We start from the raw sequence: 27,968 nt of genomic DNA on the forward strand, positions 1-27,968 counted from the left end.
CATTTCCCAGCAGGCGATGGAGCGACACCACCAGTACCTGGAGAGGAGCCAGCCCGTCATGGAGGATTGGAGCCTACCTTCTGCTTTCTGTCTTCCAGATAGAGCCACGGAAACAGCGGCTGCCGCCAGCCCGTCCTCCCTCTTGTGCTGAGAGCTCTGCTTGTCGTCCTCGAGCGTCGCCTTCTCAAGCACAGCCCACCCGCTCCGAGCGGGGAGACCAGGCTTCCGCACTGGAAACGAGGCACCGGTTGTGACGTCACGGCTGCGGGGGCGTCCGGCCTCCCAGAAGGCTTCGTGTCCAGGTCGTCTCCCCAACTGACGGCGCCTCAAGCCAATAGTCGCCGGCGGCCTGTGAGGACACTCCGAAGGGCGAGGGGAGGGCTCGGCGTCTCGCGCCTCGTTTCCCGGTCTCTCTGCGCCGGGGTCTCTGAGCCGTCCCCTGCGAGCACCCGGGGGAGGCAGAGCCCTGAGAGGTGAGGGGCTCCGCGAGGGCGGGAAGCAGGCTGAGATGGCCTCTGGGGAGCAGAGCTTGGTCTGTTGCTAGGGGAGCCGGGCCAGCTAGGGAGCCGGAAACTCACTCCGGGCAATGCTGCCGTCTGGGCTTTGTGATAAAGGTACCCCTTGGCCGGTGGGAGAGGCTCCGGAATGGGCCTAGCCAGCTGGTCCCCCTGGGATGTCCCTCGCCGCTCTCAGCAGGGCTTCCACGAAAGGAGTCAGCAGGCCGTGTATGGGCTTCTCGTGCGGTCTTGTTTGCTCCATGAGCGATGCACTGCCCCCCGCCCCGCAAGGGCACCCGAGGGACCCGCGATCCAAGGTGCGCAGTTCGGCTTCATTTATGGCCAAGCCAACTTCTAAGCTAATGCCCTCAGTACTGGACCCCAGGTTTCCTGTCTTCTAGCCCATTGCCCTTCCTACCAGCAGGAGTTAAACCGCTCTTCCCAGTGGAATCTGCACTTCATGTATGTTCTCAGGAAGGTGACCCCTGGGGTTTGGGCATTCTCCGGCTTTCGTTCTCAGAGCTTCCTCTCAGGCCTTGCTAGGAGTGTCCAGTTCAGGGACCTTCCATTTGCGTTCGCAGTTCCTCACCCCAGCTTGTCTTTCCTTCCGCTTTAAATCTCATGTGGCCCCACTGTCCAGGCCGTATATTGGACCTGGTCTTTGTGGGTAAACCATGGTTTCTCTCGTCTGCAGCTCGGCTCCCTGACAGATTTTCTTCAGTAAGAGGTGACTCCTGAAGCTCTGCGAAACGAGTGTGGTGTGTGATTGCAAGGCGCGATGGCTGCAAAAGTGGTTCCAATGCCCCTAAAGCCTAAGCGGTCCTTTATATTGAGAGTTCCTCCAGACTCCAAGCTGGGCCAAGACCTACTTCGGGATGCTACTAGTGGGCCCAAGACCATCCACCAGCTGGTTCTGGAGCATTTCCTCACCTTCTTGCCCAAGCCAAGCCTGGTCCAGCCCAATCAGAAAGTCAAGGAGACCTTGGTTATTATGAAGGATGTGAGCTCAAACTTTCAGAACAGACGTAAGAAGCACATGCTGTTTCACTAGAAGAGAAGGGACTGGTAGTAGGGGCAGACATAGGTTTTTATGTTAGTGATGAATTCAAGTTAGGATAGTGGGTATTGGAAAAAGTTGATTCTAACCTCAGCATGTTGGGGAGAGGGAGTTTTGTGCTCAAGCTGGAACTGGAGTGGCTTGCTGGGTGTGTGTAAACCCATAGAACAAACATAGTGTCATTTTTTTACCCAAACGTTGGGTGGGTGTTTATCATTTTAGGATAAAGAAATGTGGATGAAATGTTGAACTGACTGCAGTTTATGTGGAATTTTGGAAATTTTGTGCTTATGGGCATCTTCGGACATTACCCTCCTCTAGCCTTCCCTTTAGTAGTAATGGGAATTTTTAAAGTTCTTAAGAGAATTATTCTTTCCATAATGAGGAGACCCTATATAGGTTCAAGACCCTGTGGTTTATGGCTTGAACTCTTCCTGGGCTCACAGAAGCAAAAAAAAGATCCATGAATTGCCTTCGGAAGGAGTGAGGACAGTGTGGCTTTAAGGTGTAGTTAGGGGTTCCCATATTAGAGCCACTGATTTTTCCATTAACTACAGCTTCCTCTTTACCCAGTGCAACCTCATCCCATGGTGAAGCTTCTGCCCAGAGAAGGAATCCAGCAGAAACAGGACACAGTGTCTCTGTATTTGAAAACTGAGCCTGAGGTGGGTTTGGTTTTCCCGTTCACTGTTTTGAGTACCTCACCTTCTCTGCTCTTTCAGCACTCCCTGCTCAGCCAACCCATGTATAAAAATACATTATTGGGGGGCGCCTGGGTGGCTCAGTGGGTTAAGCCGCTGCCTTTGGCTCAGGTCATGATCTTAGGGTCCTGGGATCGAGTCCCACATCGGGCTCTCTGCTCAGCAAGGAGACTGCTTCCCTTCCTCTCTCTCTGCCTGCCTCTTTGCCTACTTGTGATCTCTCTCTGTCAAATAAATAAATAAAATCTTTTAAAAAAAATACATTCTTGGGAGTCTGTAAAGAGAGTGGGCTCATTTTTCACTGCCTCCTTGGATATTTCTCTTCTGCTTGTCCTTTGGCTCCTGTCTCAGCCTGGCTCTCTGGTCCTGCTGCAGCTGTGTGGAATTTATAGACCCCTTTTACCTTCCTTCCCTGATCGCTGGGCTTCAGTCTTTTTTGCCAGCAGAGCTGTAAAAGAACCAAAGAACCTTTGTTACTAAGGAAGGGGGCCTTTTGCTGTTTCAGGAGCTGGTGGTCCTTGAGGACTTGAATGTATTTCACTCCCAAGAAGAATGTGTGAGCCTGGATGCTGCTCAACAGCCCACCTCAGAGAAGGAAGACAATGTCGGGGAGATGATGTTACTGGGTGAGAGATCTTGTGCGTTCATACTGAATGCTGTGGAAAAAGCATGTTCTGTTTTGTCAGATTTTTTAAAGACCTGACTGACACTAGCTAAGTACATGGTCACACACGTTTCATTTTTGTTCTATCCCATGTGGCAGAGCCTGCCCCAGCCGTGGTGGCCATTTTTCCTGTATCTTTAGGGCAGCAGGGGTGGAGGAGACTTGTTTTTGTAAGCAAGAGCTGCAGCTGATGTCCTGACATCACACATTCAAACAGATAGGAAATGCAGGCTGATTGTTTCTGAGTCCATTTTCTGCATTTAATGCTAGTCCCTCAACAGGTGTATTTTCAATTAGTGTTTTCATTGGACCCATGATTCTTTTAAGTCTTTTTTTTCCCCTTGATGTCTAGTAGCTATGAAGTCTACTAGTGTGAATGCAAATACATCCCATGTTGATGGTAATACTATATAGCACTTACTAAGCACCCATGTGCCACTATGTACGAGGTACTAGTCTAAGTGCTTTGCATGCCTTTATTATCACATACATCGCTCACAAAAGTACTGTAGAATATACGAATTATCACTGTTTTACAGATGACAGAACTAAAGCAGAAACATATTAAGAAATTGCTAAAGGTTGGGCAACCCTCTTGGGTCGCTCCCTCTTCAGGAGCTTCATACTAGTGCTCAATAAACTTTGCTTTCCTTCCCAACAAAACAAAACAAAAAAAAGAAAAATTGCTAAAGGTCACACGGCAGTAGGTAGCAGAGCAAGGATTTGGACTCAGGAATTCTAATATTAGAGCTTGCAATCTTAGATTTTAGCCCAGAATTACACTGCCTTCCTGCTGCATTTCTCAAAATTTTTTCAGTGAGTTGTCTATATGGTTGGTGAATGGGGTGTTCTTTCATTTGTCTTTATTTGCCAGTAATGGTTAAAAACTATTCTTATATGAGAATACTACATATGAACTCATCTGGCAGCAGCTTCTCTGTAAGCTGCTAAGAAATGATTCAGCCTTTTTCTACAAATACACTGCTAACCTAGAGTCAGGGGCCCTCAGAAATCATTTTGCCGGGTAACAAAATCAAATCCATGACTGTTGAATTCCGTAGTTGTCTTACATTGTGTGGTCAGGGTAGTGTGGTACATGGAGAGCCTGGTTAATTTCCCACAAGTTATTCTATGTAATATTTTTTAAGATTTTATGTATTTTGTGTGTGTGTGTATGTGTGTACACACTTAGTGATTGATTGAGTAATCGATTGTAAACTCTACACCCAAAGTGGGGCTCCAGCTTACGACCTGAGAACAAGTATGTTCTACTAACTGAGCTAGCCAAGCAACCCTAATATTTTCTTATTTTAGAGAGAAGCATAAACAGATCACATTTATTACACTGGGTTTTTCTCAGTCTTTGGTAAAATTAGCATTTATTTTAAATGACTGGTTGATGGGTATGTTGCTAATTCCAGGAACACTTTGGTCATGGACCCTGAAGCTCTCAGGCCCAATCATCAACCATACCCGAAATCTGATGATTTAAACCAACATTTAATATCTGCTACTTGCTGTGTACTTAGGCAGAGTTGGATTCTGGAGTTGATTATCAGTGGGTTGAAATGATACATAGTGCTCCCTTCCTGCCCACTAAAGCTTCCAGTTTGTTTTTAAAAGATAAGTCATTCACATAAAAAGATAACCATTATGAAACCATTATAGCCATAAAGAGCTATGACAAGGTCAAGATAGGATTTGGACCCAGGAGCAGAGTTTGCAAGAAGATAGAATTGATTTTAGATGAGACTGAATCCATGACAGGAAATAAAGTGAGATTATTCTCCAGGTACTTGGATGTTAGGAATTGGAGGTCACATATAAAGATGTAGAGATTTGGGAGTCATCAGTATATAGCTGACATTTGAAATAGTAACATTAAGTAGTTTGAAAAGGGAAAAGTGTGAGGGAATGAACCTTGGAGGTATAGGAATCACAGAAGAATCCTTGGCGGAGGAAAGAAAGTGTGTCTCAGTTCAAGTGAATCACATAAAACAACTGAAAATGTAGAACACTTAAATTTTCAAAAAGATGGGCGCCTGGGTAGCTCAGTTGGTTGGGCAGCTGCCTTCGGCTCAGGTCACGATCCCGGAGTCCTGGGATCGAGTCCCGCATCAGGCTCCCAGCTCCACGGAAGTCTGCTTCTCCCTCTGACCTTCGCCTCTCATGCTCTCTCTCACAAATAAATAAATAAAATCTTAAAAAAAAAAAAAAATTTTTTTTCACAAAGATAGTTCCTTTGGTCATATCTGCCCTCTTCTATGATAAGAGAGTATAAGCCTTTTCAAGATTAGTGCACATTGACTACATACTGCACAACAAAGACAGACTCAGTAGATTCCAGAAAGTGGAAATAACACAACAGGCTCTATCACAGTGCAGTACAACGAGAAAGTAATAATGAAACTGGAAACAAAAAGTTCCCTTCACTGAGAAATGATTATTAAGAACCTTGGGCCACAGGAGAAATACAAATTAAAATTACACAAATTTTCTAGGGGTGCCTGGGTGGCTCGGTCAGTTAAGAGTCTGCCTTCAACTAAGGTCCTGGTCCCAGGGTCCTGGGCTGGAGCCCCGCATTGGGCTCCCAGCTCAGTGGGGAGCATGCTTCACCCTCTCTCTCTCCCCCTGGTTGTGCTTGCTTGCTGTCTCTCTCTCCCTCTCTCTCTCTCTCTGTCAAATAAATAAAATCTTTAAAGAAAAATAAATTTTAAAAAATTACATAATTCTCCTAGAATATAGCTTGTTTCAGAATCTATAGTACAACACAGAAGTAGATTTGAACCAATGGGAAGGAATATCATGTTGACTAGGAAAATTTAACATTAAAACATTAGTTCTCCCCAAGTCGGTTTATAAAGTGAATGTAATCCCTTTAAAAATACCGGTAGGATTTTTTTCCCCTGGAATTAGATAATCTGATCTCTAATTCAATTGGAAAAATAAACACGAATAACCAGGAAAATTGAAAAGAAGAGCAATGGAAAGGAAGGGGCTCTTAAAGGTGTTGGTACAACTCAGCCTTTTGGCGAATCATACCCTACTTTGCACACCAAGAAAAAGCCCCAGCAGATATGCTTAGGAATACAAATGAACCATAAACACATGAAAAGATGTCCAGCCCTACTCTTAATTAGAAATGCAGATTAAACTTCTACCAGGTTACCACCTTTTTTCATCTATCAGAGTTCTAGAAATCAGAAACTTAACACATTGGTAGTGAGGTTGTTGGGAGAAAGGTGTAATCCTGGTGGACATGTAGAATAGGACACTCCCTATATATGGGAATCTGATTACCAGTATTAAAGCATCCAGCAGTTCCACTTCTGTGAATCTAACCTACAGATAACAGCGTACTTTCAAAATAATATGCAAATGAGGTTATTCATTGTAGTACTGTTTGTGAAAACAAGATTGAAAATAATCCAAGTGTCTCTGCAGGGGGCTAGTTGAATGTGATGTGTCCACACAGCAAACTATGGTATTCGCCATGCACTGGAATGTAATGACCAAAATAAAGCAAGTAGCAGACATATACATAGTCTACTATCCTTTATATAAAAAGGGGGAGAAAGGAAAACCTATCATCTATGGAAGAATAAAAAGAAACTAATAAAAACTGCTACCTATCTGGGCAATGAGTAGAATGGATGGGGACAGGGACTAGAGTAAGACTTCCTAGCATATATCTTTTCATATTTAGATTTTGTAACCATATGAACTATATATTAGCTACTAAAATTTTTTTTTTAATCTTAAAAATTAGTCCACTGGGGCTCCTGGGTGGCTCAGTCAGTCGAGCATCCAGTTCTTGATTTCAGCTCAGGTCATGATCTCAGTGTTGTGTGAGATCAAGCCCCACTTTGGGTTCCATGCTAGTTATGGAGGTTGCTGATTCTCCCTCTCTCTGCTCCTTTCCTTCCCAACCCCCCCATCCCTGCTCATGCTCTCTCACACGTGCACGCTCTCCCTCGAATAAATGAATAAAATCTTGAAAAAAAGAGAAAGAACAAAATAGGGAAACCTGCTATCACTATTAATATCAACTGGATAAAGCAAAAAGATAAGAGGTTAAGAAGAGTAAATATTGGGGTGCCTGAGGGACATATTTGGGTCGAGCGTCTGCCTTTGGCTCAGTCATAGTCCCAGGGTCCGGGGAGGGAGCCCCACATCAGGCTTCCTGCTTGGCGGGGAGCCTGCTTCTCCCTCTCCTCCCTGCTTGTGCTCTCTTGTTATCTCTGTCACTGTCTCTGTCTCTCTTTCTCAATTAAATAAGTAATACCTTTTTTTTTTAAGATTTTTTTTATTTGACAGAGAGAGAGAAATCACAAGTAGGCAGAGAGAGAGAGAGGGGGGAGGAAGCAGGCTCCCCGTGGAGCGGAGAGCTGGATGTGGGGCTCAATCCCAGGACCCTGGGATCATGACCGGAGCCGAAGGCAGAGGCTTTAACCCACTGAGCCACCCAGGCGCCCCAATAAGTAATACCTTTTAAAAAAAAAAGAATAAGAATAAATATTGGGAAAGGAGGGACCCAAAATACGGTTTATACTTAGAAAATCTAAAAGAATCAACAAAAACTTCAATAGTTTTAAAGAAGGTAGATAGGAATATATAACAATAGCATTCTTAACACAAAATGATGGAAGCTGCCATTCAGAATGGCTATAAAATAGTAAACCACAAGGGCGCCTGGGTGGCTTAGTCGTTAGGCATCTGCCTTCAGCTCAGGTCATGATCCCAGGGTCCTGGTCAGTCTCCCTGCTGGGTGGGAAGTCTGCTTCTCCTTTCTCCCTCTCCCTCTCCTGATCACCCTGCTTGTGTTCCTTCTCTTACTGTCTCTCTCTGTAATACAGTAAAATCTTTTAAAAAATAAAAAAGTAAACCACAGATGTTTTACTGGTAAATAAAGATTTTAAAAAATTGGAGAAATGCAAGTCTAAATGAGAAAACTACAATCATGTAAAGATATCAGTGCCCAGGGCGCCTGGGTGGCTCAGTGGGTTAAGCCTCTGCCTTCAGCTCAGGTCATGATCTCAGGGTTCTGGGATCGAGTCCCGCATTGGACTCTCTGCTCGGCAGGGAGCCTGCTTCCTCCTTCCTCTCTCTCTGCTTGCCTCTCTGCCTACTTGTGATCTCTCTCTGTCGAATTAAAAAAAAAAAAAATCTTTAAAAAGATATAAGTGCCCCAAATTTATTTATACTAAAAACATTAAGAGTCAAACTTTTAAAAAGGATATTCTTGCTGATTTTTACCAGTATTACACATTACAAACCATAATTTACAGTGTGATATTAAGCTCCAAATGTATTAAGAGTTAAGTATAAACATAAGTCATAAAGGAATACCTAGAAAATAGAAAATTTATCAGATTTTGATACTTTTTTATGGTTCTAAGTTGTGGAGTTACAGAGGAAGACTTCAGTTAAATATTTGTATCAGTAATGATTGACACAGATTAATATTTGCAATATGTAAAATTTATTTAAATTTCTAAAAGTCTCAGCCCAATCAATTAGTAGATTTTAATACTAAAGTACAAAAAAAGCTACAATGAGAAACCATTTTACACCCATTACATGATTTTAAGTTCAATCTAATGCTGGCAAAATTAGGTAAAATTGATACCCACATGTTGATGGTAGTATTAAAATTGGTAAGCTGCTTTTGAAAGAAGTGTGGGGATCTCTGTCAAGAGCTGTGATAAGTATTGCCATTTACTTACCCCAGCATTTCTTTCATTCTTTTTTTTTTTTAAAGATGTATTTATCTATTTATTTGATAGATGGAGATCACAAGTGGGCAGAGAGGCAGGCAGAGAAAAGTGGGGGGAGGCAGGCTCCCTGCTGAGCAGAGAGCCTGATGTGGGGCTCGATCCCAGGACCCCAGGACCACGACCTGAGCTGAAAGCAGAGGCCCTAACCCACTGAGCCACCCAGGCAGCCATGATTCAGCATTACCTAAGGAAGTGAATGAAAAAGAAAACGCCTTTTAGTGTGAAACTGTCAAGTCCAGCAAAGATACGTATTCCATGCTGTGGTCAGCCACATATCAAAGTGATTGATTTAACCCTTTATTTTCAGCAAGTTGCCCAGAGTTTTGGGGGTCCCTTTTCACCCCACCTTTTCATGGCATACTTTTTTTTTTTTACTTTGTTATCTAGTCTTTATAATCTGTTATTTTACAGACTTCTTTTGGAGGTATAAATACAGAAAGTGTACAAATCATAAGTGTTCACCTTTGATTTTCACAAAATGTATACATTTGTCTAATCACCATTCAAAATTACTATTCCTAGCATCCCAGAAGTCCCTCTTGTGCCCATTGCCTAATTACTATCCCCCTGTTCCCCTAAGAGACCACATTGATTCCCATCATACTTTAGTTTTATTATTTCTGGTCATCACCACATTGATTCCCATCATACTTTAGTTTTATTATTTCTGGTCATCACTGTAATGCCCAAATAATCACCAGCTGAGTGAATGTGATATGCCTTAATTATTTTCTGGTCATTTGAATTGCTTCCAGTTTTTCACTATATAGGATATTATATACAGTATTATCGAATCCTGTAATATGATAGTAATAAATGTAGTGAAATAACTCACCTCACTGTTCAGTTACTAGCCTCCAAAAGAGTATGAGTGGTATCCTTTAATATTTATGTCCTTCATCCCTTGGTCCTTAGCTCACTGCTCTACATAGAATATAATAAGATCAATATGCACTTGTTGAGTAATTACTGCCTATTCAGAAAGCAAACATGAAATCTTTCAGTGTAGTCCCACTCATTTCATTTTTAAAAAAAGGGGGGGGGGCTGTGTGCTCATATTGCATAGTAAGATTTATCAGTTATATATATCACCCACAATAAGAGCGGAAAAGGAGTGTTGATAATGATTATTTGCTAGTCCTCAGATTTCTGACACTCAAGATTTTTTTTTTAAAGATCTTATTTATTTGTCAGAGAGAGAGCACAAGCAGGCTGAGTGGCAGGCAGGCAGAGGTGGAGAGAGAAGCAGGCTCCCCGCCAAGCAAGGAGCCTGATGTGAGACTTGGTCCCAGGACCCTGGGATCACGACCCGAGCCAAAGGCAGTGGCGTAACCAACTGAGCCACCCAGGCATCCCTCAAGATTATTTTTTGATGAGAAATCTAACTTGTTTTTGCTTGCCTGGTGTCATATCCCTCAAAAGTTACTAAATTCTCATTGTTTCCACAGCCAATGATGTTAATCTTGAGAGTGAAGATCTTCAGAAAGAAACCATAGAGAATGAAGATCATAGAGAAGAGATTGCAGATTGTGATGAAGTAGATCGTTCTGTGGTCTCTGAGGAATCTCCATATTGCCATAAAGACAGACTAAATACATCTATTCCCAAGCAAAGGAAAATGAGAAATCTTCTAGTTACCATTGAAAATGATACTCCACTAGAGGAACTCTCAAAATATGTGGATATCAATGTGATTGCACTTACCCGAAATCGGAGAACAAGAAGATGGTACACTTGTCCACTGTGTGGGAAACAGTTTAATGAAAGTTCTTACCTTATTTCCCACCAGAGGACTCACACTGGAGAAAAACCCTATGACTGTAGTCACTGTGGGAAAAGCTTCAATCATAAAACAAACCTTAATAAACATGAGCGAATCCATACAGGAGAGAAACCTTATTCATGTTCTCAGTGTGGGAAAAACTTTCGTCAAAACTCTCATCGGAGTCGCCATGAAGGAATCCATATAAGGGAGAAGATATTTAAGTGTCCAGAATGTGGGAAAACCTTCCCAGAGAACAAAGAATTTGTGCTTCATCTGCAGAGTCATGAGGCTGAAAGGCCATACAGTTGCAAAAAATGTGGGAGAAGATTTGGTCGGCTGTCCAACTGCACCCGGCATGAAAAAACCCACTCAGCATGTAAGACCCGAAAGCAGAAATGGGATCAAGAAAGGTCTGATGATCCTGCCTCAACCTGAAATGTTTCATAAGGAACTGAATTCCCTGGCTGTCAGAAAAGATGCAGAAATGGGAAAACCTCATTAAAGCCAAAATTGGATAAATACCCATCTTGGCTAAAACCTCCAATTTTTAGAAAATTCACAGGGAAGAAAACATCCTCAAAGGCTATACCTCAGTTAGCATCCACACTTTCCAGATAAAGGAGCTTTCTTCTGTGAACTTATACAACATTGTATAGGCCACAGTTCCCTTTCCCACAATGGCCTCGAATATGAGTCTGAAGGCCACTCACCAGCAAGGTGAGCAGTGACTCAATGCGTATGGAAGTATATCATTCCCCTCCCCCTGCGTAGGAATTCATGCTACAGGAAAAAAAATAATGCAAAGGTCCTTACCTGGAACTGTGTTCCCCTGAAAGAACCAAACTACTGATTTGTTAAGCCAATAGCTTCTACTAGCAATTCACATAACCTCAGAATACCCTGTTAAAGCTTGAGTGTTGAAAGGGATTGTTTACTTTTGAATATAGGAAAATACAGCAATTGAATGTCAAAGACTTACTCTATCATTTTTACATGATCTAAACATTTGCATTTTGTAGTGAAAAGTGACTTTCACAGGAATACTTTTCACAACATACTTTTAAAGTGTCTACTGTTCTTACTATGTTCCGTCCGGCTCTTGCTCAGACAGCTCTCTCTTGCCTTTCCATTGCCAAGAGAAGTTCAGATCGCTTAGGCCCATCCACCCAGCCCCGCTACTGGAAAAGCTCTTCAGAATCTGGTCCCTCTGATGAGCCAAGAAGAAAACCTGCCTACAAAGGAAATCCAAGAGCCTGAAGAGGAAGAAGACGACATTGGCTTAGACCCATGACTGGTCATTAACCTTACCGTGTGCTTAATACCCCTCCAGGCAGTCATCAGACCCTTGGCAATGGGTGGTCACTACCTCATAAGAGTGTTTTATTTTTAGCAGGGGTCTCCAGTGGCTAGCTCACACTGCCCCTCAAGGAGACAAGACTCTAGTGTCTCCACTGTAGTGGATACTTTTTCTCTTTGACCTGATACCCACTTTCCTGACTTGTCTGCCCAGAGGCAAGGCCAGCGGTGCCTTCAAGGGACCGATCCTGTGGTGTGTTACTTTAACGATTCTTGATCAGTTTTTGCTTTTCTTTTAGGTTTCCTAAAGTTTTACATTGGTATTTTGATGGAAATAGGTTAATCCTGTAAACTGGGGAAACTTGTTAGCTTTATAAATTTTGTTTCCCATCCAGAAACATACCTTTCCATTTACTCAAGTATTATATTCCTGAGTACATTTTTCCAATTTTCTTCATGTAAGTTCTATACAATTTTGTTATTGTAAATAGTTTTTTCATTGTATTTTTCTAGTTGATTATTGTTCTTACATAGGAGTTATTTTTAATTATATATTTGTGAAACTAGCCACCTCATTGATGAATGTTGTTAATTTTCAGTAATTTCTCAGTTTCTCAATTTGTGGTTCAAAATTATACCACCCACAAGTAATAGTTTTGTTCTTTTTTGTTATTTTTTAAACATGTAGGTCTAAGCTTTGTTTTGGTTCAAAGCATACTAAAAGAGGACCTTTGATGGTACAGTTCAGTCCTGAGTCCTAATTCAAACACTTAAAGGCTACACATAAAACTGTGCTTTATTAATGTTGTATTTCGAGCCTACAAAACCCTTTAAAACCAGGGACAAAACTGGCTGCCAGCCGTGTTGTTCTGTCTTGAGAAGACTGGGGTTTGGTTGGTTATCACACCTGGAAAACAAAGGCTAATTGGCTGCCAGGCAGAGACTGGAGAGGGTGGGGTCCGTGCAGAAGAGTCTTCTGTCCCCTGTGAAATGGTCTGACTACACAGTCCTCGAGGCCTGTGGGTGTGTGATACTCTGACGACACAAACTCCTTCCCCACTCCAGGAAGTGCCCTCAGTGTCCTGGGCTGTGGTGCAGATGAGGACCCGTGCAGTCAAAGGCACTGGCAAATATTGTCCCCAGGGTGGGGCCTGGGCCACCTGACTTCCCTGCACCTACCCCTTGGATCCCAGAGGGTCTGGAACAGAATGTTCCTCACTTCTGCCCTTGAGCTCAGAGCATGATGCCCAGGGTCAGCGTCCCCAAACAGGAGTGCACTGGGAAGGTGTTAGATGAATAAGTGCTCAATACAGAGCTGACAACCAGTTAACGAAAAACAGTAAGCACACAACAATGAATGCTTTTCCAATAGAGCATTGAGTCTCACTTAGAACATCTGAAGGCCCCAATAACCAAGTCCAGTAGCAACTGCAAACAGAAGACAGCATCCAACAAAGATGCAGCACAAGGCCCCAGGCTATAAAAGGAAGCAACATACCAGGGGAGTTTCTTAGGGTGGGAGGCGGGGGACGGGAGATAGGAATTCATTAAAATCAAAACTACCTAGGGGCGCCTGGGTGGCTCAGTGGGTTAAGCCGCTGCCTTCGGCTCAGGTCATGATCTCAGGGTCCTGGGATCGAGTCCCGCATCGGGCTCTCTGCTCAGCAGGGAGCCTGCTTCCTTCTCTCTCTGCCTGCCTCTCAGTGTACTTGTAATTTCTCTCTGTCAAATAAATAAATAAAATCTTTAAAAAAAAAAATCAAAACTACCTATACAGCTCCACATTCACAAGTGCTAGGAAGGGAAGGATTCTAGGAGAGAGTTACAGGTGGATTTTCCAGAGAGGACTCTGGGCAAGTGGTCTTTAAACAGACCAGATGGGTGAGATAGAGGAGGAATGGGGGCAGCAAGGGGCTTTTCCAATAAGAAGACATGAACACAACTTAAAGATACACTGGAATGGCTACAGGAAGTATGAAAGAATCTTCAGGCTTACTAGTAATCTAAGAATTATAAATTTAAAGAATAAAAATGTCATTGTAGGTATATTAAATGAGCAGTGTGTGTGTGTGTGTGTGTGTGTGTGTGTGTGTGTGTAAATGTTTGGCTTGGCCAAAGGGGAATAATAGCATCCATCTAGTGTGACAATGTTAAAAAAAATTATCACTGTGTGTCCATCAATTTATGTTTTCAACACAAGGAAAAATAGAACATTTTAATACTGAAAAATCCAACCTAAATGGATAACTATGTAGAATATTATATAGCTAATAAAAAACAAGGCTTTTATCTTAATTGGCAGGGTGGGTCTCATCCTCTCTTACTGTTCTCTCTCTTTCTAAAAAAGCTTTTATTTATTTAAGAGAGAACACGGTGAGGCAGGGGGAGAAGCAGACTCTGCTGAGCAGGGAGCCTGATACAGGACGCAATCCCAGGACTCCAGGATCATGAGCAAGTGCTTAACCGACTGAACCAACCAGGCACCCCTCTTGTTTCCATTCTCTCTTGAGCTCACTCCAGTTTCACCTTCAATTCCAACACTTCACTGAACATTTATAGAATATTTCATCCAACACCAGCAGAACATGCATATTTAAGTACCTGTGAAATATCACCAAGATGGACCATTTCTGGGCCATGAAGCACACCTTAGCAAATTTTAAAAAATAGAAATCATACAGAATATGCTCTCAGATCACAGTGAAACTAAACTAGAAATGAACAGATAACTGGAAAACACCAAAATATTTGTGGAGATTTAACAACACACTTTTTAAAAAAGATTTTATTTATTTGACAGGGATCACAAGTAGGCAGATGAGGGGGGCAGTCTCCCTGCTGAGCAGAGAGCCCAATGCGGGGCTCGATCCCAGGACCCTGAGATCATGACCTGAGCCGAAGGCAGATCTTAACCCACTGAGCCACCCAGGCGCTCCACAACACACTTTTAAGTAACAGACAAAGAATAAACCTCAAGAAAATATTTTGACCAAAGGGAAATACAACTTACCAAAACTTGTGGCATGCAGTGAAAGCAATTCTTAGAGGGAAATTTATAACACTGGATGCATATATTAGAAAAGAAAGATCTAAAATCAACAGTGTAAGTTTCTACCTTGAGATCTGTAAAAGAACAGGGAATTGAGGGCACCTGGATGGCTTGGTTGGTTGGGCATCTGCCTTCTGCTCAGGTGGTGATCCCGGTTCCTGGGATAGAACCCCGCATTGGGTTCCCTGTTCACTGGGGAGCCTGCTGCTTGTGCTCTCTTGCTCTCTCTCTCTCATTTTTTTTTTGTTTTGTTTTGTTTTGTTTTTAAGATTTATTTATTTATTTGACAGAGAGATCACAAGTAGACAGAGAGGCAGGCAGAGAGAGAGAGAAGCAGGCTCCCTGCTGAGCAGAGAGCCCGATATGGGGCTCGATCCCAGGACCCTGAGATCATGACCTGAGCTGAAGGCAGCGGCTTAACCCACTGAGCCACCCAGGTGCCTCGCTCTCTCTCTCTCAAATGGATAAATGAAATCTTAAAAAGAGAACAGGAAATGAAATATACAAAGTGAATAGAAGAAAATCCATAAAACGCGACAGGAATAAATGTAAGAACAAGAAGTCAATAGAGAAAACCAACAAAATCAAAAGCTGGTTCTTTGAAAAGTTCAATACAGTTGATGAACCCTCAGTGAAGCTAACTAACAAAAGAGAAACGGCACAAATACTACCGACAGAAATGAAAACGGGGTCATCACTATGAATGCTTCTGACATGAAAAGGACACTAAAGGAATAGTACTGTGAAAATTAATGAAAGAAACCTCATTTTATTTTTTGTTAAGTAGGCTCCACACTCCGCATGGAGGCCAACATGGGGCTTGAACTCAGAACTCTGACATCAAGACCTGAGCTGACGTCCAGAGTCCAACACTCAAATGACTGCCACCCAGGCACCCCACGAAACTTCACTTTAAATGGAGTAGGGAGGCCAGAATTCATTAATTAGAGACCCAACAGGAGAAGAAGACTTGTGAGTAGATACTATTGACTGCCTCAGCAGGAGGAAGAAAGATTTTCTTGCTCAGCAAAAACCCAGACAATGACAGACAGTCACAATTTAGCCAATGAGAAGGCACTACCCTTACTGGGAGTAAACTCCCAGTTTACTCCAATGGACTTTTTGCTTACAACAGCCCTTCTCAACTCCCCGCCTTTCTCTATAAAAGAGCAGTCCTCTGCTTTGTCTTCCCGGATTGCCTCTGGTTTTGCCATTGCTTGCCTGTCACGAATTGCAATTCTCTCCTATTCCCAAATAAACCCATTTGGCTAGAAAAATGACTTGACAGTTTTACTTTTAAGGTTAACATTATCAACAATTCTATACCCATAAATTTTGTATCGATAAAAGGATAAAACAGGAATAAATATAATTATAAACATATATGCTCCTATCAAGAGAGCGCCAAAATACATGACACAAAAGCTGGTGGTTTCTTTCAAAATTTCAAGAAATGGGTACTTTCTACCATATTATGAAGAATTCTTGGATATACAGATGAAAAATTGAAATGTTACCATTTCGTCCATTAGGCAAGCATATCAATACACAAACATGACAAATATAAAAATCACACGTTAAACTCAGAAACATCCTCTGATTCTGAATTCTCTCAGTTTTCTACAAGATGTCATTTTCCCTATCTCTCTGAAATTAAGGGAAACTGCACTATTTTGCTCTATATTCCTTAAAACCCAGAGCATCCTGTCCAGTGATATTTTAACCAGTTTCAAATATTGGTCAGATTTTTATGTTCTGCAGTCATTTTCAAAATAAATTTGTTATACTGTTTTTTTAAAATATTTTGTTTATTTGACAGAGAGATCACAAGCAGGCACAGAGGCAGGCAGAGGGGGGGCGGGGAAGCAGGCTCCCTGCTGAGCAGAGAGCTCCATCCCAGGACCCTGAGACCATGATCTGAGCCGAAGGCAGAGACTTAACCCACTGAGCCACCCAGGCGCCCCTGTTAAATAGTATATTTCTCTTATGTTTGATTTTGGAAACAGAATTATTAGGTAGCATATTTTCCTAGAACAACTTGATGGAAATATATAAGTACAGTAAAAAAAAAAAATTGTGGAGACTCTATAGCAATTTAGCAAAGGTTTATTATAAAATTATAGTGAAAATCAGGAAATAAATTAGTAACTATGTAAAATATCTCTGCACTGAGATAAATTGAAGGCAGGGTGGGAAAAAAGATGCAGCTGATTGACATGGCTGAGATTGTGGAAGATATTTTTTGTTTAACTTACCCATATTCCTGTTGTAATGGCGTGTGACTCAGTAAGCTCAGATAGGAAGATAAAAAATAATTAGCTTGAATGCATGGCAAACTTGGGTCTTCCTGGAGCCCTAAATGAACCCTTCCACTTCCAGCCCCAACACCAACTTGCTGGAGGCAGCAAGATGTGTTATTTCTGTGTCTCTGTTGTGAGAAAGAGAAATCATCCCTGAAAGCCCTGACATTCCTGGCACTCACAGCTCGGTGTCGGTGCTCTCCTGATGAACACAGAGCATGTCAGTACCACATGAGGCTACTCTACGACTGTTATGGCAGAAGACAAAAAGGGACTATTCTGCAATCGTGTCTGAACACCAAAACATGAACACAGTCCAAGCCATAAAAATGACCAAAGTCACTGCTACTTCTTTGCCAATCACAGCTTTGGCCTTAGTCTAGTCTTCCCTCCCCTAGATAAAGATTTTTTAATTTTAATTTATTTTTTAGAGAGAGACTGAGAGTGTGGGCCAGGGGGAGGGGGCAGGGCGGAGGAAGGTGTAGAGGGAGAGAGACTTCCAAGCAGATTCTTCATGGAGCACAGAGGCCAGTGCGAGGCTCCATCTCATAGCCTCGAGATCATGACCTGAGTGGAAATCAAGAGTCAGACGCTTAAACAACTAAGCCACCCAGGCCCCACTCCTAGACAAAATATTTTTAGATACTCAACTGGCATCATCACTACTATGTGACACCTGTAATCCAGAGCACAGATGCAATTCCTTAAGTCCTCACTAAACTCACCTCACACAAACTCAAGTCTTTTTAGTACGTCCTGTCTACTAAGATGCCTCACTACTCCCTTGTGAGCCTAATAAACCATAATTACTCAACAAGACATATATGCTCCTAGTGGGTTTTGGCTGGAGGGCACTGACAGCTCTAACAGGTTATTTGGTAAAAGGATCTCTCTGTTCATCTTTAATCTGAAGCTGTGATATTAAGTTTGATCACTCCCAAGACAGAAATTAGAATGATTTTCTTAAAAATGACAACAGCTAAGTTTTGCACAATAGAAAAAGCAAATATGATCTTCTTAGAAATTAGTTCCTTCCAAGATTTTCTTAGCCCATTGCATTACGAAGTAGAAAAAATGTCATAGTAACCACCTTTCCAAGAGCCCCTTTTATGTCCCTGTTCCTCAGGCTGTAGATGAAGGGGTTCAGCATGGGGGTCACCACTGTGTACATCACAGCAGCTGCTGTATCTGTGTCAGCTAAGTGGGAGGACAAAGGGTTGAAATACACAGCAATGATGGTGCCATAGAAGAGAGAAACCACAGCCAGGTGGGAACCACAGGTGAAGAAGGCTTTCCATCTCCCCTTTGTGGATGGGACTCTCAGGATAGCACAGGTAATACGGACATAAGAAGCCAGGATGCAAATAAATGGAGTGATCATGATCAGAGAACCCTCGGTCAGAATCATCATCTCATTGAGGTATGTGTCAGAGCAGGAGAGTTTCAGGAGGGGCGTCACATCACAGAAATAGTGGGGGATGGCATTGTCTGCACAGAATGAAAGTCGAGCCATCAGCAGGGTATGCAGCAGAATATTCAGGTTGGCGATGACCCATGACCCCGCGACCAGCAGGCCACAGAGCTGGGGGGTCATTTTTGTTGAGTAGTGTAAGGGGTGGCATATGGCTACAAAGCGGTCATAGGCCATCGCAGCCAGGAGGAAATTGTCCATGTCCACAAATGTGAATACAAAATACATCTGTGTGAGACACCCAGAAAAGGAGATGGTCTGAGTCCCGAGTATGTGGTTGGCCAGCATCTTGGGGACAGTGGTGGAGGTGAAGCAGATGTCCACGAAGGACAGGTTGCTGAGGAAGAAGTACATGGGGATGTGCAGGCGGGAGTCCAGGCCGATGGCCAGGAGGATGAGCAGGTTTCCCAGGACCGTGGCCAAGTACATGCTCAGGAAGAGCACAAAGAGGAGCTGCTGCTGCTGGGGCTGCCTGGAGAGCCCGAGGAGGAGGAACTCAGAGACGCTTGACTGGTTGGCCCCTCTCATGGGGCTGGACGCAGATGCAGAGAACCAAAGCAGAGCTCAAAAACCTAGAAGCTTTGGCTTTGGATATAACAATTCAAGCTTCACCCCATGGTCATGTTCATGAAACCTGTATCAGAATTACTCAGTCAGGATCCACCCCTAGTCTCTATGCCCTCAACTTCCAACCCCCAGGCCTAGAGGATGCTGGTCCCACCAGACTCATCTTTAAAATTTTATCATATACAAAAACAAACGCAAACACAAACAAAGCCCTTCTCTGCCATTACGTATGTCTCTTTTAACATTCGCAGGCTTTCTCCTACTTCTTTTTTTTTTTTTTTTTTTAATAAAGAGGAGAACGAATCTTTTTTTTTTTTTTTTAAGATTTTATTTATTTATTTGTCAGAGAGACAGCGAGCGAGAGTGAGCATAGGCAGACAGAGTGGAAGGCAGAGTCAGAGGGAGAAGCAGGCTCCCTGCGGAGCAAGGAGCCCGATGTGGGACTCGATCCCAGGACGCTGGGATCATGACCTGAGCCGAAGGCAGCTGCTTAACCAACTGAGCCACCCAGGCGTCCCTCTCCCACTTCTTAGTAGCTCACAGAGACAAGTAAAACAGTGACTACTACGGAGTGTATCTCAAGCTCCAGCTGATGGATTTAGGCCTCTATCACTCCTGGGATCTGGTAGATTTCACAAAGGAGGCTCTTCAAAGAACTCCCCTCATTAGTAATTATACATATAAATAACTTCACTCATTAGTAAAATATATACATATACATATACGTATGTATATATACGTATATATATATAGCCTGTTATTATCTTACCTGGAGGAAGTTGGTACTGTTGATAGCAAGGTTTCTTTACCTTTGAGGAACCAACCAATGCTCTTCTTTAGTATAAGGTTTGGAAAGCATTGGAAATATGGGTAGATCCTGAATGAGTGAGAAGAATTCATTGCCTGAGCTCTCTGTGCAGAGAAGGATGTTTGGGGAAATTAGAAACAGGTATTTACAGTGGCTTCCATGGCCAGTGGGACCAGATTCCCTGAGAGCCTCATTAGAGACAAGTAGAAAGTTACTGTCCCATCTATTTCCTAGTCCCCGTGGATGCAACAATGACGACAAAGTATAAGGATCTAAGCCCTGGGTCAGAACTTGGGAGACAGAGCAATCTGGGTGGAGATGAGTTCCAGAGAAAAGTCCCTGACCCCTCAAGTTGCATCACCTTGCTGATATGGGCTTATGCTTATAGATTTTGAAAATTCAATTGTTAAAAGATTTTTCTTATTTTCTTAACTCAGAGACAAGTTGTTGCAGTGTCAGCAATATATCTTTCATATATGGTCACTTACTGTATAGAGTTAGTGATGCATTTGTAGATAGGGATGCTGGATGTGGGGTACATTGTAGACTTGTACTAAATCCTTTAAAACAGTCGGTATAGAAGATAACCTGTTTGTACCTGGGGGGTGGAAGTGGGGAAGAGACCTATCAAGGAGAGCATAGGATGCCATGATTGCAAAACTCCAGGCTCCTAGAGAAGATTCTTTTGTGATATCTTCCGAGTTCACAGCGGATCCCTGTTTTCTGAGAATGGTCCCCTAATCTACAGAGACACAGGGGTGTGGAATCCAGCAGCCCAATTTGTACTCCAACACCTCCTGCCCAGTGAGGACTCATGATTGGATTAGGGAACCTGGAACTGAGGCTGAGGACCTATGGGTGATTTTTAGTTTTTCCTTTTCTCTTTTCTTTCCTTCCCTCCTTCCTTCTCTCCCTCTCCCTCTTTCGCTCCTGAAGTAGCTGCGGGAGGGAAGACTTGGCCTGAATATGTAAATTCAAAAGCTTGCAACTCTCTTCCTGACTGCCTCACAGATAGAGAAGAGCAAAAAATACAAAAACAGAGAGAGAAGTAAAAATGAGCTGGATGGAGTACTGAAGGCTGTTCAGTTCATGGCTCAAGTACTTTTCTGATGATTGGCTACATCATGGCCTCACTCACAGTTCTTCGTTGCAAACAACAAAAATAAAAGTCTTACTAAGTTAAGCAGAAAAGGATTTCTTGAAAATGATGATGATGACCTTCAAAACCACTTAACAAGTGTAGAACCACTCTCAGAAGGTCACACACCAACTATAATGGCCCAAATCATGCTACAGAATAGGTTTGATGAACTTATCAATATTTCTGCTACTGTCAAATGTTATAGTTCTTGTACTGTCATGCCTAAATGTTACAGTTCATGACCATGTAACTATTGCTGGACATGGGATGCCACCAGCAGTACCTGGGTGTCCACCTTAATGCAATGATTATCAGCGCTGGAAAAGGTCCTCCTGGTCTCCCCTTCTGAAGTGGAGTCAGGGTATCTGATGGGGAGACATATACCCACATCTTAGCTGCAAGAGGGGCTCAGAAATAAACTATTCAGGGCTTCCTGTTATGGAGGAAGAAGTTGGCTTTTTTCCTCACCAAAATTATGAGGTAGAAAATTACCTAGGCTTCAGAAGGGTTACAGAAGTTGGGAAGCCAAAAAATCATGATAAATGGCTGCTAGAATCCACTCCTCTAGTTGCACACAACATTAACAAATGTCACCCTCTTACCAATTTATGCTTCAGTAGGAGAGACATTATCTGGCCTAACATAACTGTTAGGCTCCCTTGTACCTTCCACTATATGAAGTTACATAGTTTGCCATCTATGAAACAGGAAATAGGCTTTCACCAGACACCAAATGTGCCAGCATCTTGATCCTGGATTTCCCAGCCTCCAGAACTGTGAGAAAATACATTTCTCTTGTTTGTAATCTAGCCAGTCTATGATATTTTGTTACAGTCACCTGAATGGAGCAAAACACAAAGTCAGCCCAAGTCAATGTGGGAAGGGATTACACAATACCAGGATCACTGGGAGGCAGTTTGGCAACTGGTTATCACATTCCTTTAATTAAGGATTTATTTATTTGAGAGACAGAGCACAGGTGCGGGAGAGCAGGGGGAGGAGCAGTGGGAGAAGAAGGGAGAGAATCCAGGCACTCTCCACTGAGCATGGAGCCCACTCCAGGCTCAATCCCAGGACACTGTGATCAGGACTTGAGCTGAATCAAGAGTCAGATGCTTAACAGACTAAGCCATTCAGGTTCCCCTCACATTCCCTTTATTATAAAGTGAGTTCCTTGCCTTGAAACAGTATCTGTGGGATGCAGAAGGGACAGATCCATTCATCCCTAACACACAGCCTAACAGTCTTTAAATCTCAGGTTGATGAGTGTCTTTTTGTGCATATTAGTTTCCTTTTCCTATGTGCTTCCAAACATTCCCAGATACCTATGCTCACAAAGGTTTTCACACCACTTTCATTATATCACCTTGATTACGTGAGTGATACATGGAATGCCATAAAGATCTTAAGTCTGAGGACCAAGGCTCACAGCTTAACCTCTCTTACGTTGGCAGTATAGGCAACTGTCTCCAGCACCATATGCATACATCAGCCTTGCCTCCTACACCACAAATCTTGGGAGGCTTAAAGCAGCAATTCTCAAACATTAACGTGCACAGAAATCACCAAGGCATGTTAAAGCAAAGAATCTGAATAAGGAAGTCTGGGATGCAGCCTGAAATGATGCATTTCTAATAATCCCCGAGGCAATGCCTGGTCCTCGGAGAACAGAAGGGCCCTTTCCCTGAGAAGTGTCTGATCCACCTACACCCACTTTTGCTCTGCTGACTCCTCCACCAACCTCACCTTTTTGAAAGGATATACAAATCGGAAGTCAGACCTTGACTTCAACCTTTGGAAGTCCCGGCCTGCGGAAGTCGGAGATAGGAATCCTGAACACCTGTGACCCATCCTAACCAGGAAGGGAAGACTAAGGGGCAGAGCACTAAAGGACCAGGGCGCGTGTAAAGGAAGGCTCATGGGACCCGCCAGCTGCCCAGGTTTTGTGGGCACGAAACCCAGAGTGCCTCTTTACGCCGTTTCGGGGGAAAAGATTCAGAGTCACTTACGGCAACGCAGAAGCCCCAGTCCATGCTGGAGTTCCCAGGCCGCCTCTCTTCACCAAAAGACTAAACCTCACCTCCTCGCGGAGACCAAGCAGAGAGGAGATTCCGCTCATCCTATCTAATTGGGCAAGAGTACGAGGGGCGGGGGCAACTCAGCCTCTGATTGGGTCCGTTAGAGGGCGTGACAGCGCTTCCGGGAAGTGGCTCTGTCTGATCCGCCTCTCCCGCGCTGCGCCTGCGCGTGGCCGACCGTTCTAAGGGAGATCAGACAGTTCTGAGCCTGCGACTCCTGACACCCCGGGTAGGGGGTGGAAGTGGGAAACATATAGGGGCTCAAAGTAATCAAAGTAATATTATAGTATGACTTATAAGTATAAGTAATATATAGTATTACTATAATAATATTATTATTATTAATTATAATTATAAATAATATAAGTTATATTATAATTATAATGTCATTAATCACTATGTTATTAATTATAATTATTAATTACTAATAATTCTATGATATTATAGTTTACTTATAAATATTATAGTAAGTAATATTTCAGTGCAGTGTTTTTTAAAAAGCAAAGTTAATGCAAAAAATCTTTTTAACAAAATATAAGAATTTTGTTTTAAGGTGAACTTTTTTTTTAAGATTTTATTTATTTATTTGACAGAGAGAGATCACAAGTAGACAGAAAGGCAAGCAGAGAGAGAGGGGGAAGCAGGCTCCCCGCTGAGCAGAGAGCCCAATGCAGGACTCGATCCTAGGACACTGAGATCATGACCTGAGCCAAAGGCAGCGGCTTAACCCACCAAGCCACCCAGGCACCCCAAAATATAAGAATTTTTAAAGACAAGATCAGTAAGCTGAAAGTTTAACATTATTTAAGACCTTCACTTAGTCAAGAGAAATTGTCAAATATGGCAGTTCTCTCAGTGGAAACAGGCAAAGATGATTCTGAAAATATTACTTATGAGTTTACTTTTGCTAAGCTAGTGTCAAAGATAAATACAAACAGACATTGGTTAAAGCAGTGAAAATTGATTTTATTCAGTACCTACCAACGGCATGGGAAGAAGCTGAGCTCCATTCCACTTTTTGCAGAGGTGATTGGGCATTTTAAAGGGAGAATGAGCATGTCAGGAGAGGGAGTGATTGGCGGTTATGGAAGCTAGGCATCTACCCTACCATACAGACAGGGTCCCTATCTTCAGGTGTTTCTGGAACAAATGGTAAATTCTTTTGGCAGCCTTGATTTTTCTGAGGCAGGCAGTAAGGGCACCTAGGGCCATCCAAAATCAAGCAAAATGACTGAATAGCAACACTGTATTTTGTAAAATTTTATCTCCAAATAAAATACTAAAGCTGTTTCAATGAACAGTCACTAATGGGGCAAGTGGACTAGACCCTAATACTTAACCTTTGATTATGCAACATGATATATCTGTTCTTTTCCTTTGTTGTCATTCTGTTGTTGTTATTATTATTAAAAGACCTCTCACCACTCACTTGGGTGGCTCAGCAGATTAAGCTCAGGTCATGGTCTTGGATCATGGGTCCCAGTCCTGAGTTGAGCTCCCTGCTCAATGGGGAATCTGCTTCTCCCTCTCGCATGGCCCCTCTCCCTCCCCCTAGTCATGTCCATGTGCACTCTCTCTGTCAAATAAAAAAAGTTTTTTTTTTTTTTTTTTTTTTTTAAAAGCTGAAAGAGGGACGCCTGGGTGGCTCGGTTGGTTAGGCAGCTGCCTTCGGCTCGGGTCATGATCCCGGCATCCTGGGATCGAGTCCCACATCGGGCTCCTTGCTCGGCGGGGAGCCTGCTTCTCCCTCTGCCTCGGCCTGCCATTCTGTCTGCCTGTGCTCGCTCGCTCTCCCTCTCTCTCTCTGACAAATAAATAAAATCTTTAAAAAAAAAAAAAGCTAAAAGATCTCTCAGATGGGGTTCTCCAGAACATGTGCTTTTTGTTCCCCTATCCAGTATTAATGGTTTGCAAGTGTAATAAGTGTCAAGAGCCAAGTTTTTATGGGTGTCCAAGGTGAATAGTTTATGAGTGTGATCCCTGAGCATCTCACAGTCTTTGGAGTGCCTAAGGGCAAAGAGGAAGCGGGGAGGGAGCAGCAATAAACAGACTACACAGTATCACATATATAATAACTCAAAGAGGAGACTTCTGTGGGAACTCAGGAGAGGGACTGAGAATCTCAGCCTAGAGGAATAATCAAAAGCCTCATAGGGGAAATATTGACTTGGATTTTGAAAATTCAGAGGTTTCTTCCTCAGGAAGGAGGACTAGGCCTCCTGAACACATGAAAAAACAAATGTTAACCTGTTTCTCCAAAATCAAAGGAACACCTTATTACTAAATACACCCCCATAAAGCAAGACAATCTAATTGGATGATGAGACACTGCCACAGAATGTTCACATGCCCCTTCAGAATATTGAAATGTTGAAACCTAACCCCCAATCTGTAGTACCTTTGGGAGGTGACTAAATCACGAGTGGGGGACCCCCATAAAGGGATTAGGGTCCTCATAAAATAGACCCTAGAGAGCTTCCTCATGCCTTCTACCACCTGAAGACACAGAAAGAAGAACCAAGAAGCAGCCTGTCATCTGACACTGAATCTCTGGACACCTTCATCTTGGACTTCCAGTCTCCACAGCTCTGAGAAGTAAATGTTCATTGTCTAAGCTACACAGTTTACAGTGGTTTCATTAGAGAAGCCTAAACAGATTAATAAGAGCACTAGAAATTTTCTCTGGAGTCCATGTGTGGCTTAGGGTGTGTGAGTTCAGCCAAAAGACCAGACCTCCCAGCACAGGAACACTTGAGCCCACAGAAAACTTCAGTGACTTTTTCACCTCTATTGTTGTTACCCTCATTAGACATCAGATTTCCCCTTAGGATTTCTAGGATTGCTCTTCATAATGAGCAATCAGAAAGTACATTCAAAGCAGTGTGATTGTCAATTCAGAAATTACATTAAAACCCCCTAGGGACCTTAAAGGAGGTGGGGGAAGGCCAACGCCTGGATCTCATTCCAAAAATTCTAGCTTAACTGGTCAAAGCTTGGTCCAGCAACCATATATATGGTGCCAAAGCTCCCCAGGTGATACTGTCATGCATCCAAGATTGAAAAACACTGGCTTAGATTCTTAGAACATTTCCAAAAAGAAAGTGGAAACTAATTTTGTTAAATGTAAATTTTTAGAGTGATCACCTAGAAAGGAAAAACTTGACCATTATGCAAAGAAGGTTTAAATATAGTAATTAGAAACAAATAAATTGGGACGCCTGGGTGGCTCAGCTGGTTAAGCGGCTGCCTCCGGCTCAGGTCATGATCCCAGCGTCCTGGGATTGAGTCCCGCATCGGGCTCCTTGCTCAGCTGGGAGCCTGCTTCTCCCTCTGCCTCTGCCTACCACTCTGTCTGCTTGTGCTCACTCTTGCTCCTCTCTCTCTCTGACAAATAAATAAATAAAATCTTTAAAAAAAAAAAGAAAGAAACAAATAAATTACCTATTTAAAGAAACAGGGTTGTGTTTAAGTCTAAGTTCATTCATAAATGTCTATTGGAAGTCTTTATTCTAAGTTCCTTGCAAACACTTTGATAGCTACATTTCAGTGAGCTGACAAAGATTAATATCCCTGGGAATAATACATCCATTATACTTGCATCACTAAGAGCATGTCTTCCTGCCCATCATTTTTCTTAAGGCCGCTTTCAAGTCCCTGTTCCTCAGGCTGTAGATGAAGGGGTTCAGCATGGGGGTCACCACTGTGTACATCACAGTGGCTGCGGTGTCCTTCTCAGAAGAGTGGGAGGACAAAGGGTTGAAATACACAGCAATGATGGTGCCATAGAAGAGAGAAACCACAGCTAGGTGGGAGCCACAGGTGGAGAAGGCTTTCCATCTTCCCTTTGTGGATGGGACTCTCAGGACAGCACAGGTAATATGGACATAAGAAGCCAGGATGCAAATAAATGGAGTGATCATGATCAGAGAACCCTCGGTCAGAATCATCATCTCATTGAGGTATGTGTCAGAGCAGGAGAGTTTCAGGAGGGGCGTCACATCACAGAAATAGTGGGGGATGGCACTGTCTGCACAGAAGGAGAGTTGAGCCATCAGCAGGGTATGCAACAGAGCATTCAGGTTGGCGATGACCCATGATCCCACTACCAGCAGGCCACAGAGCTGGGGGGTCATCTTTGTTGAGTAGTGTAAGGGGTGGCATACGGCTACAAAGCGGTCATAGGCCATCACAGCCAGGAGGAAATTATCCATGTCAGCAAGCTCAAAGAGAAAATACATTTGTGTGAGACACCCAGAAAAGGAGATGGTCTGAGTCCCGAGTATGTGGTTGGCCAGCATCTTGGGGACAGTGGTGGAGGTGAAGCAGATGTCCACGAAAGATAGGTTGCTGAGGAAGAAGTACATGGGGATGTGCAGGCGGGAGTCCAGGCCGACGGCCAGGAGGATGAGCAGGTTTCCCAGGACTGTGGCAAGGTACATGCTCAGGAAGAGCACAAAGAGGAGCTGCTGCTGCTGGGGCTGCCTGGAAAGCCCGAGGAGGAGGAACTCAGAGACGCTCGACTGGTTGGCCCCTCTCATGGGGCTGGACGCAGATTAACAAAGAACAGTGAGGGCAGATCCTTGTGCAGGGATGGTTTGGATGTAGCAGATCAGACTCATGCAGGATCACGTGTGCGTATCAGTTCATAAAATTACTAAGAGGATGTGTCTACCCAACTTGTACTTCCAACTTCCAACTTAATTTGTATTGAAAACACACACATTAACCTTTAAAAAGAGACAGATTAACACATGGCCTGACTACGTGGCTCTGCTTACCTTTCCCAATCCTGCCCCC

General features: G+C 43.2%; 4 protein-coding genes across 5 annotated transcripts in view; 1 reads left to right on the forward strand and 3 right to left on the reverse strand.

Annotated features, from left to right (window-relative positions):
* Window positions 1–759, reverse strand: part of LOC131820038 (uncharacterized) — a 32,426-nt gene extending 31,667 nt beyond the window's left edge. The window contains exons 1-2 of the mRNA XM_059155520.1: window positions 685–759; window positions 78–540 (exon numbers count right to left, since the gene is read on the reverse strand). Coding sequence (XP_059011503.1) covers window positions 78–540; window positions 685–759 — 538 coding nt within the window. The remainder of the gene's footprint in view (window positions 1–77; window positions 541–684) is intronic.
* On the forward strand, window positions 346–12,615 carry ZNF200 (zinc finger protein 200). Of its 2 annotated transcripts, none has more exons than XM_059154181.1 (5): window positions 346–473; window positions 1,192–1,522; window positions 2,128–2,219; window positions 2,761–2,881; window positions 10,145–12,615. In XM_059154181.1, the coding sequence occupies exons 2-5, from the start codon at window positions 1,276–1,278 to the stop codon at window positions 10,894–10,896; spliced, it is 1,212 nt and encodes a 403-aa protein (XP_059010164.1). In that variant the 5' UTR covers window positions 346–473; window positions 1,192–1,275; the 3' UTR covers window positions 10,897–12,615. The 2 variants fall into 2 exon arrangements, with proteins under 2 accessions (XP_059010164.1, XP_059010165.1); XM_059154182.1 differs by lacking the exon at window positions 346–473 and adding an exon at window positions 480–814.
* Window positions 12,616–17,937: 5,322 nt separating this feature from the next.
* LOC131819282 (olfactory receptor 1F1-like) lies at window positions 17,938–19,205 on the reverse strand. The gene has a single exon (XM_059154191.1). The coding sequence runs from the start codon at window positions 19,103–19,105 to the stop codon at window positions 18,152–18,154; it is 954 nt and encodes a 317-aa protein (XP_059010174.1). The 5' UTR covers window positions 19,106–19,205; the 3' UTR covers window positions 17,938–18,151.
* Window positions 19,206–26,773: 7,568 nt separating this feature from the next.
* Window positions 26,774–27,709, reverse strand: LOC131820039 (olfactory receptor 1F1-like). The gene has a single exon (XM_059155521.1). The coding sequence runs from the start codon at window positions 27,707–27,709 to the stop codon at window positions 26,774–26,776; it is 936 nt and encodes a 311-aa protein (XP_059011504.1).
* Window positions 27,710–27,968: the final 259 nt, after the last annotated feature.

Source organism: Mustela lutreola, chromosome 17, assembly GCF_030435805.1.
Source record: "Mustela lutreola isolate mMusLut2 chromosome 17, mMusLut2.pri, whole genome shotgun sequence".
Taxonomy (NCBI): domain Eukaryota; kingdom Metazoa; phylum Chordata; class Mammalia; order Carnivora; family Mustelidae; genus Mustela; species Mustela lutreola.

What these genes read in the sequence shown, in the direction of transcription:
- ZNF200 (XM_059154181.1), top strand. Translation starts at nt 1,276, where the DNA reads ATGGCTGCAAAAGTGGTTCCAATGCCCCTAAAGCCTAAGCGGTCCTTT. An exon ending in CTCAAACTTTCAGAACAGAC is followed by an intron (nt 1,523 to 2,127) that starts GTAAGAAGCACA and finishes CTCTTTACCCAG; the next exon opens with TGCAACCTCATCCCATGGTG. An exon ending in CGGGGAGATGATGTTACTGG is followed by an intron (nt 2,882 to 10,144) that starts GTGAGAGATCTT and finishes TTGTTTCCACAG; the next exon opens with CCAATGATGTTAATCTTGAG.
- LOC131819282 (XM_059154191.1), bottom strand. Translation starts at nt 19,105, where the DNA reads ATGAGAGGGGCCAACCAGTCAAGCGTCTCTGAGTTCCTCCTCCTCGGG.
- LOC131820039 (XM_059155521.1), bottom strand. Translation starts at nt 27,709, where the DNA reads ATGAGAGGGGCCAACCAGTCGAGCGTCTCTGAGTTCCTCCTCCTCGGG.